The sequence below is a fragment of the Seriola lalandi genome, unplaced genomic scaffold (genome assembly GCF_002814215.2).
Source record: "Seriola lalandi dorsalis isolate HSWRI2012SDOR001 ecotype SW California unplaced genomic scaffold, Sedor1 jcf7180002054797, whole genome shotgun sequence".
Lineage (NCBI taxonomy): Eukaryota > Metazoa > Chordata > Actinopteri > Carangiformes > Carangidae > Seriola > Seriola lalandi.
Window position 1 is genome coordinate 445512 of NW_019525350.1, and position 10930 is coordinate 456441.

Consider the following 10930-nt stretch of genomic DNA (forward strand, 5'->3'; position numbering starts at 1 on the left):
GTAGTAAGTTAGCAGTTACCTAATATTTATAAAGCAACATAATTACAGTGGAAACCTGCTAAGCCAAACTCTCTTTGGCAGCCACAAAGCCAAGAATAATATTTGGAAGAATTAAGTATATTCAAATAAAAGCGCAAAATCTTCAAGTCACCACATGAAGAGTCCGTGTCCTACGTTTCAGTTCTGCACGATTCCTTTACTGGTTGTTAAAATCATGCTTGCACAAACACGTGGATTCAAACTAATGAGCATAAAGTTGTCACAGGGAGACATGATGTTTCACAGTTCTGTCTGAATGAATTCTAATGCGTTAAAAAAAACTAAACAAACAAAAACGAAAACATTAGCTTTTTATGGAACAAACATGAATTGGATTTTTTTAAGTAATTTTGCGACATGCTGACATTATGGTAATGCTGTAATAACAAAAATTATTGGACTACACTTTTTATTTGAAGAACCTAACACTGTAAAAATGGAAAACTGCTTAATGAGTCTTTAATTATTCGTTAATCGTTCCAAATGTTGTGGTTCGGTGTAAGGAGCAGACTCGCCTCTAGAGGACCCTAGAGGTCTTGAGGATTTAAATCTAAGCAGTCCTGATGCTACAGTCCACACCTACCAACAATCTCATCTTCTCAGACTCTGAAGTCTTCTCCAGCACTTGTTCCTCTAGTTCCCCACACCTCTTCTTGTACTGAAGAACCTGGTACAAAACAAACAGAAAGTGCACAGTTGAGCCAAAGGAACTTTTACCTTCATCACTCTGAAGTGTGAAGTCTTGTTAGTCACCTTGGTCTGCAGCTTCTGAACAAGTTGGGCTTGTCTCTGCTGGGCCTCCTGGTAGACCTGCAGTTTTTGTCTATAAGCTCTTTCCTTGTTCTGCAGTTGCAGGGCCGTCGGTGACACACTCTCCTGGTCCGAGTCCACCGCCGACTGCAGCATCAGTATCTGATCGAGCTGGATGGAGCAGGGACAAATGAACTTCAGCAAACTGGACAACATGACACGATATTCCACATTAACATGGATGGTACATATAATGCAATCTATTACAACAGCCCTGCGATAACTCCTTAGTTTACAGTCAGAATCAAAAAGAAATTAACGATCACTGCTGGGAAATTGTTTTGTTACAATTGCTCAACCCTCAGTTTGGAAAGAGGAGAAAATAAGTAATGACTAGTATAAAACCACTGTTATCCTGGACTACTACAGTGACAATAATAAATGCTGAGTAAGTGAATAGAAAGATATGAAAATGCTAATGTGGCCCCCACTGTAAGATTTATGGAAACATAAACGCAAAAATGGAAACGTGCAAAGTAGATCAATACTAACTGCGCCGAACTGTGTGTCCATCCCACCATTCACAAAGGATTTATTCCGCTCCAAATGTGCTGGACTGGGAGTACTTAACAAACTGGTAACTCTAGTCTATCTCATCTGTTTTATCTGGATGCACCAATGATGAATAGTTGGGCTAAAGGGTAAGTTAGCGTTCAGACGAGTCATTGAGCAGTTTTCAACAGTGGGTGGGTTGTGTTTGAGAAAATAAAAAAAATGAAGTTACTGCATGGGAACTTTGCTCAATGAATTCTGTGAAAGCAAGTTCATGCCAAAAAAGATCTACTCATGACTGGTATCTACTATCATCACATGATTCAATGATATCAATAATGATGAGATTTAAAATATTTGCTTTTCCCTACAGGAACAAAAACCCAATAGTGACCAGACAAATTACAGATCTACAGTTTTAATTTACCGTGAGGGTTGCACAAACAGCAGCTTAAAGGTGGGGTGAGGTGTTAATGTGATGTTCAAGTACAGCATGTTTGTATACTGGTTAATGCGTGTATGGCTGTGTGTGTATGTGTGTGTGTGTGTGTGTGTGTGTGTGTGCAATGTATATCTGTCAAATGCATCTAAAAACAAAGATATACAAATGTACTGGTCTTTCTCATGGTGGAATCTCATATCCTCTCCCATATCTGAAATCCAAATGTCCTGTAACCTCTCAACCTCACACAACCTAAACTCCCTCTGCACCACCCACTCTCTATCCTGGTGCCAGACACCCTGTCCTCACTAATACAAACCACATGGCCCTAGAGCACTACAACACACTGCGTGCCTCCAGCTGCCCTTGCCGACTTCTCATTTAAAAAGAGAGGAAGAGAGCCCCCTCCCCTGCAACACACTCCAAACCACCATCCAAGCCCTTCAAATCAACCCTGCGACCCACTCCCTCCCTCCTCTCTTCTGTACCTCATCTCTTCTCTGGGTGCTTAATCTCTCCAGCAGGCTCCAAGAGAGCCAAGACAATAGTCTCACTGTTCAACACTGGACCCAGCCACTTTGCCACCATTATTAACACATTTCCAAATGTCCTTTTCAGAATTTTATACTACAAACTCCACCAACGGCCATCATGCACTTGGCTCTGTGCTTTTGGTGTTTTTCTCTGAGGACCTGGAGAGCACAAAAGCTTCTTTTACTGCCCGTTGTTGAGGTGACAGCTTTAGAGACTGAGAAGGGAGGAACAACATGGGCGGAGTGTTTGAAACACACAGAACTGCAGCAGCTGTGTTTAAAGGGACTCCTGGAAACAGCTGTGTGTGGAGCATTAGTGAATATGCATCTTTTCAAGTATTTTGGCACAACTAAAGCAATAACACTGCCTCACTAACAAGCATGCTCTTTATAAATACACCTTCAATACATGGCCAGAGCACACAAGGTTTATAACAGTAACCACTTACGTAAAAAAAAAAAAGTGCTTTGATTATGCTTATAATAATGCAGGGTTCATTAAAGGCCCTTGCCGTTATACTTTAAAAGGTACAATGTGGAGTTTTTGACCACTAGCAGTGCTATGGAATAACATTTTCATGGGAATGTTCCTGTTTTGATTGTACAAAGTACAAGACACAGTCCTGTTTTCACACTGAATTTAAACAAAAATTTGTCTGCTTGCACCAATCCCTAAAACAAATTAGCAGTTGATAAGACTATCACAAACCATGCACACAGTGAAACTTGTGGAGCTTCTGGAGCTGCAAACTGCAAACCGTCATGAAGGCCAATGTCATTACCGCAAGCTCTAGTCTGGAAGTGAAGTAGAACTTTTCTCATTTTGAACTTGACTTTTTGTATTTTCTCTGTGTCGTCTCCCTAAAACAAAAGATGTCATCGGAACACCTGCATTGGAGGGGCAACGCGACTTCCCTTGAGCTGGACGGTTGTGTGAATTAAACAGATCTCATAGATTTCTTTCTATAGGGGCACATTTTATCTGTCGCCAACTGTCGCTGCTGTAGACCACACCTTCCCTGCCGCGCTGTGCACTCAGTGACCAGGTGTCCCTGGCAAGTCCTAAAGGTCCCGACTCTGCCCCGGTGAGGAGGGTTGTTTGCACTTTTTCATACATAGCTGCAGTGTGTGGGCTTCTTGCCAGCGCCTCGCCCATGTTCCACACACTACAGAGAGGACGCTTTTTTATGGTTTCTCCCCAGTCAGCTGTAAAGCAGGAGGCCGGGGGCTGCTCTGGATTAGCCATGCTCCATTCAGGAAGCTCCCAAGAGGACGCCATAACAGTCTGCTGTGGAGACCCCCACCTTCACTAAACTCTCCTACACTACCATCTAACTCCCTTTCTCTGCTTGCATCATTAAATCTCATCACCCTCATCTCCAAGTGAGCTTGAACTCATTGTTCTTCTCAACACACCCATGTAACCCATGACTGTAAAAAGGCAAAAGAGAGAGGCGAGTAATCCCAGTCCTCCATCTGCCCTAACTCAGGGGCTTACAGGCCTTACTGGGGGCCCAGAAGTGTGCTCACTGAACACCCTTGCTATTTACGATCTGCCTTGGAGTACAATCGCTCTCGGGCAGCCTTCGCAGCCCTCTAAAGTGGGCTGTGCCCAATCCCAATGTAGCCTGACTCTTTGAGGTAATCTACTGCCATTTTGCAATAATGTTCAAGATGCAATTTATACAAAAACAGCCCTTATGTCATGGCATGTTTTATGCCTCCATATGGTTGCTATGGTTCCTTTTATTTTTTTCAATCCCAAGTATCTGTTTCTTGAGCCCTGCTTATGTTTCCAAAGTAAAAGACTTTTCAGCCTCTTAAAATGTGCTTTGAATTAGCTTTTTATATTTCTTGATATTTATGATTTGTGCCACTCCTTGTATTGTCTCTTTTGATAAATATTTCAAACAACATCAAGGGATAATCTTGCTTTGATTCATCTGCCAACAAGCAACAAGAGAATCATTTTCAAGGCCCTTGTGAAGCCTTTGGTATTTGGCCAAAAGTTGCTGCTTTGCTTATGTGGTAGATCAAAATCCAATCCATTTCAGTTACCAAGTTATGATTATGATATTCTCTCACTGACCAAATGTCACAACATTTGGAGATCCAATAACACCAGTTCATTTAATCTTCCAACTGAGTTTTTTTTAAATGTCTTGGAATTTTCTCCTCATCTACTATATAAAACCAGCACTGTTTATCCATACCTGTTTATCTGTACAGAAATACATTTCCAGGCTTATCCAGCAACTAGTCCACATCTTTCTTTCTATCTCTGACTCACCCAGGGCGACATCTGGCCATGAGTGCACAGTCCAGCCAGCATGTGAAGGGTTACAGCTGCAATCGTTTTCCCTGGCTTGGCCTGGGCCCAGAGGCTTAATAAAGGGAATTAATGGAGTGCACTATCTGTCAGATTCCTAAACACAGCTGGAGCGGATGTCCATCGTCCCCAAGCTGCCCAAAAAACTTACTATCCTACTTCAACAACATACCCATTACCCCCTGAGTGCTGACTCTGTGAAAGAGCCCCAGCTGATTGTGAAAGCTGTTTATGTATCATCACTGACTGTAATTACACAATGTGGGATAACAAACAGGGAGAAAAGGGAAGCGCGGATGGGGAGCTGCTGTGCGTTTGTTGCCATGGAGTGAACGTTTTGGTTACGGGGACAGCTGCCGTGATGGCATACAGGGATACAAGTGAGCTGTGTAAATACAGCCAAACTAATAATACATGCTGTGTACTCACAAGCATGTGTCTGGCTTTGCACCACTTAACACAAATGCCCCCGGCAAGGACAATGCAGTATGAAATCCACACACACACACACACACACCCACTCAAGTCAGTTCAAGACTTCACATTTGATTAGACACTCTTGACATGCAAAAAAGAACTGAAAAGTGTGTTTAATGTTTGACTTTAAAGTCAGGTAACATGAGTAGCCTAATGCCAAATGTTGAGAGGGTTTAATGGAATACTTTCATCAAAAATTCTACACTGGGACGGGCTTTTAAGCGTATTTTCTCTTGGGAAGGCAATTAATTTTTACAATTTCATGATAGTTGAGGGAGTCAGACTTTTTGGCAGAGTTCCATTCAAACTGCAGCCCTAAATGAATGGGTTTGTGCCAGCAGGAAAAACAAACTTGAAACAGAAAGGGGGGTAGCAGGGTAAAAGGGGACAGTAACACAATCCCTAAAAACAGACTTTATCTGCTCCAACTATGTTTGACAGGGTTCGTTTGCAGAATCTCAGGGGATTCAAGATTTCAGAGGGCACTGGTAAATGGCAGTTGGTGTCAGAAATCATTCAACAAGAGTTTATCTATATCCAACTGACTGCCACACTATGTATTGTACAGGCATTTGCTAAGTGTTCAGGCAGTAGGGTATGGATGTCTATGTATGAGAAAATGCACACTGGCGGGGCTCCAAAAGCAACACAGAGGGTTCAGAATTCAACCAAACATGTTCCCCAACCTCCCGAGGCCATCCAACTCACAAACTGGGTCAAGGTTTATCCAGGTTCAGGTGCAATTTTGTGGGGTCACCAGAGATCACGTTGAGTAACTTAACAGAGACACAGAAGAAGGTTTTTTAGAGTCCAGGTGTGACTTCACCAGTATTGCGTTAATGGTCGTCTGTCAGGTCAAAGAGACTCAAGGAAAGCTGCGGAAATATGGGAATCTAGGATGACTGTGTACGCTTCTCAACTGTCACACGTCCTGAGGTGGACCGACTTCAGCTGACAGTGCGACACTGTGAGTGTCAGACGGCTTTCTGAGAGAGACCTGTGGTTCTGTTTTCTAGAATACATGTCAACTGGGGGAATCTTGTTTAGAACAGATAAATGTGCTTAAAAGGGAATATAGTTTTTCACTTTCTTGGCAGGATGTAAAGCTTCCACTAGAATGCACATAGCTTAGCTTAGCACAAAGACTGAAATAGGGAGGACAGCTAGCCTGGCTCTGCTCAAGGGTAAAAAAAAACTCAGCTAACCTCATCTAACCACCTCTAAAGCTCACAAATTAACAAGTTATATCATGTTTGCTGAAACCGTACAAAACCGGAAGTGTAAAAATGACAAAAACGGAAGTTTAAAAATCAACAAATAACACAGGGATTATGTGCGGGACTATTTCTTGACAGGAAGGAGCGACTGGAGTCTTGTTGTCACTGTGAAATTGCCAGGCAACCAGCAGAGACTCCATTGTAACTGAATCTGCTGGAAAATTACCAAGTAACAAACATATAGCGATGTAGATACAGAGATTAAAGCCCTCACAATGATTAACAGCTTCCTGCTGCTGACTTTAAACGTTCTTTGGCTTGGTCCATAGTGTTCTTGACAAACTGGAATGAAAAATACGTGGTCACACTGAATCAACCTGATCTCAAAAGGTGTGGGGCAAATTAGCCTCAAAGTAGAAATTTGGGGGATGGTAGTTTGACCCCTGGAACTGACAGGAGGGCATACTCCAGCTGTGAGCTGGGACTGTAGGATGGCTGTTACTGTATGAGCATGGATACCTGGGCCCCACCAGACTGAGAGCTTTTCAGCAACACATGCAACCAAAGACTGCTTAAGCGATGCTCCACTGCAGCTGGCCCTTTACTCTTATTCTTGAGCAATGTGCAAACTATCAAGACAAATTTTGGTTATAGTACTCTGTGTAAATTATCCAGGGAAGTAAGTTCGCGCTGAGGACAACTGGGACAAATGCTGACAAACGGTTTCTATCATGATCTCACGATCTCACAACACTTCCCAAGAGCTGCTTTTCAACAAAATATACAAGATGTTGTTGCTTGAAAACCATAATGGATGTAAATAAAGTAGGGCTAGGCATATAAGTGATATCAACATTAATAAGAACATTATCTTATTCATTTTTATGTTGTAATATTTTTCTTATTTGTGTCCATTGCAACAAACTGTGTTTCACAACTATGCACTCCATCAGACAAATATCTTCACATGTTACAACAGAAACTACTAAGACTTATTGCACGATATTATCAAAAGCCAGTTAACAATTATATTTAATTATCACCCAGCCCCACTGTTGAGATTTGACGGTGAATATGCTTTCTCAAGAGCAGCTGAAACATACTGATAAGATACTCAAATTATACATAAGAATTGAAATGATCATTCTCTATATGATGTACGCGGTGCTATGATCCCTTCGGCTGTTAATAATGAGTGAGACAGCTGAATGCACGTAAGACTGCCGGCCTGAATATTAGTTTCATCTGAGTGCCATAGTCATTTGTCTCTAAGGCATTGCTTAGCACATCGCATTAACATCACATAACAGCAAAGCTGCCAAACAATCATGCTGTTCTGCAGGGAAAAAATAGTCAGGAGAGGACAGGAGTTTTTACTGGAACAGACAAGTCACAACAGGACAATGAACCTCTTGACTTGTGAGACCGCATAAAACATTCACACATTAAGAGTTATGATTTCTCTGATCTTTCTGATAAAAAATAAAAGAAATTGCACTTGAGTTAATCCTTCCCCTCTACTCTTCAAATTACTACTCAGTGGGTGAGCATCTCTACGCAGCAACACTTGCTTATGTTTTTTTCTGTTTTGTGACTTTTCACACATCTAAAAATATCAGCAAAATAAATATGCTATATATATATATATATATTTCTGCCAAGCTAATTAAGTTATATTTATAGCTGTGGTTTTAAAATCAGTTCCAAAAGTAAGGCAAACAGTGGGAGTTCATTAGATTTAAGCAGCAGAATGAGTGCAGTGTTATCACAAATGGCTGCTTTGTGCACCATGAAAAATGAGCTTTTTCTTCGACAGCCTCGAGGGAGGAGGCCAGTGACCTTCACAATTTCCCCCCAAAACAGCGGCCGCTACACGGAGGGGGCAACCATGGGGGGCTATGAAGGGAGACGCCGGTGCTCGTGAGCACAGGGGGTCTGAGTCTACCCAAGCAGACCACAAGGAAACCCTTCATGAAACCACCCTCCCCTCTCTTATTTACACGTACAAACACATACACACAAGCACATGCATGCAGATGCACCCGCACGCACACACACACACACACGCACAAACAAACTCACACACTCACACAATGGATGCCTATGCGGTACTTACTGTAATCTATAAACTGTAGTTCCATAGCCACTAATTAAAGAAAAATGTATGACATAAAATATGTGCTTGTGTCAAGTTACATTAATTCAATCAGGAGTCTGTAAATTCTTTCCTCCCTCAGTTTTCACTACAGTACATGCAAAGCTGTTTCAAACTTCCCACAATGTTTGTTTGTTCAGCTCCAAAAGGCTTTCCCTGCTGGAAAGAGCAGCGCTACGCTGATGTTTACTGTAACCATATTCCATTTCAAACGCATGTAGCTTTCTGCAGTCAATGCTCTAGTGTGGCTGACCTTCTTGATCTCATCTCCAAACAAAACTGCACAAACTTACTGTCTACAGTGTCACAAACTCTAACGCCTGTAAGAGCTGCATTAACATCTGACATTAAAAACAATGTTTGCCAATGCAGGCTCAGTCCGTTAGAGTGAGTGTGGGAAACACTTTATGTAGAAAAATGTATTTAGAAATACCATTTCCTGAGGCGCGAGTCATCGTAGTTACACACTGACAATAAAGTAAATATGATGAATGAATGAAAAGACTACGTTTCCTGTGTACTGTTCAAATTAAAAATGGTTTGATGATGATGATGTGTGTCTTACCTAGATGATATCACCAATCTCTTCCATTTGGTCTGTCTTGTAATTTTTGTGGCCACCCTTTACAGAGCTAACAGTGTACAAGAATTGCATGGGTACAACAAATGCTAAAAATTTGAATTACATTCCACAGCTCAACCTTGACCTGAGAATGTGTTGCTGCCCTGTGTCACTCCTACCGTGTCAGTGAGACTGGCCTGTTTGACTGGCGGCTGGTCACGGCCCATCAGGCCTGGAGACAGCTGCTCCCTCGGGGCCCTGCTCTCCTCCAGCTCACTCACCTCAGAGCTCTCACCTGAGATTAGGTAGCAAATCATGCATACAAAAGTGTCAGTTTTACCACATGATAACTGATATCTAGCAAGGCAGATTTATTGTCTGTACTGGTTGTCTTCAAAGCGTTTCTCTGTGCGTTTCAATTAAAGCTCTCTCCCCTACCAGGCGGCTGCTCAGCCAGGTTGCGGGTGATGATCTGGCGGATACGGGTGGAGACAGGCATTGGCACTGTGAAACCAGACTCCTGTCCATCACCTCGAACTGTCAGAGTCCTCTCTCCTGAGCTGCCATCAGATTGAAGCAGGGACTCCTCCAACTTCTAGAATCACACCAATCACCACAGCACATCGTTTGGCTGAGCATAAAAGGCCCATCTCATTAAAGTTAGACTATGAAGACAGCAGTGTATGAAGAAGTACTCTCAGGTAAGTAAAAGTGCTTACTCAAAAGTAACCATATTCATTACACAGAATGGTCTCTGGAGGTTTATACATTATATATGAGACATATATAGGACATTTCCATCTATAACAATGCATCATATCAGATATCTTTTGTATGAAAATGTTTAATCTGTGGAGTGACTGCAACTGTCAGATAAGTATAGTAGTAGTAGTAGTAGTAGTTTTGTATAAGTACCTAAAAATGCATTTAAGCACAGAACTGGAGAAAAAAAGAACAAAGTGGAGAGAGAACAAAATGCACCAAAATCCTAACTTGTCCATTCAAGGTTATTTATTCAGTAAGCACTATTTAATCACTTTACTACAGTGTTCATATTGGAGTCCAGAAGGTGAGCCTGAGTGCTCAAAAAGAGCTGGTGTGGACAAATGTACATCCGGTCACAGGTAATGATTTCTAGAAAGTTTTGCTTTCAACAGTGGTGAAAATTAACTGACTACATTTTCTCAGGGAGCCAGCATGTACAATAGGTAATCAAAGCAGCAATTCATAAATGTTTTATTATTTGCAATTCCCAGTTTGTCAGTGTCAACAGCAAAATAAAATGTTAAAAATAATAGTTATGTTACCAACCTGAATCACAGCCTCCAGTCTAGGTGAGTGTGCACCTTCCTCCCGTGGAGAACTCATTGCAAAGCTTTAACAATCAAATGTTAGCTGGTAACGTTAGCGTTAGCTTGCTATAGGCTAATATACCTCAAGATAGAAGACGTTAAATGTTAAATGGCTCAAACATACGCAAACCTAACACATCAGTGCAACTGTGTCATGAGATATAAAGAAAAGCACTACCGAACTGACACCTGCGTAAAGGAAAGGCTTGAGAGATGGAAAAATCACTGACAGAACTTTTTAGACAAGAAAGTTCAAGAGCTACTGCAAGCAAGCAGCACCTTTCTAATCCCCAGTCGACGTTGCCAAGGTGACCACGCGCTTCCGGGCCAATTGCCATAGAGATAGAATGCTGGCTTGGGTGTTTCCATGGCAGGACAGACGCCACGAGCCAAGCGGAACCAAGCCACTGGATTCCCGGTGGGTTAATGATCAAGACACTGAAGGCAAAGTGCACAGTGTTTTCCCAATAAAGAATTATCCTACTTCTGGTTGAACATTTTTCAGGGAACACATTTTATCAA

General features: G+C 41.9%; 1 protein-coding gene across 3 annotated transcripts in view; it reads right to left on the reverse strand.

The window, feature by feature from the left end:
- The window catches only part of crocc2 (ciliary rootlet coiled-coil, rootletin family member 2), a 31321-nt gene extending 20420 nt beyond the window's left edge, over nt 1-10901 (reverse strand). For 2 of the 3 annotated variants that reach the window (XM_087179209.1, XM_087179208.1), the window contains exons 1-3: nt 4607-4813; nt 793-960; nt 623-706 (exon numbers count right to left, since the gene is read on the reverse strand). In XM_087179209.1, coding sequence (XP_087035335.1) covers nt 623-706; nt 793-960; nt 4607-4648 — 294 coding nt within the window. In that variant the 5' untranslated portion in view covers nt 4649-4813. Of the gene's footprint in view, nt 1-622; nt 707-792; nt 961-4606; nt 4814-9235; nt 9352-9494; nt 9652-10367 lie in introns of those variants that run through there. The other variant, XM_023425982.2, reaches the window with a different exon arrangement.
- Between the last annotated feature and the right edge of the window lie 29 nt (nt 10902-10930).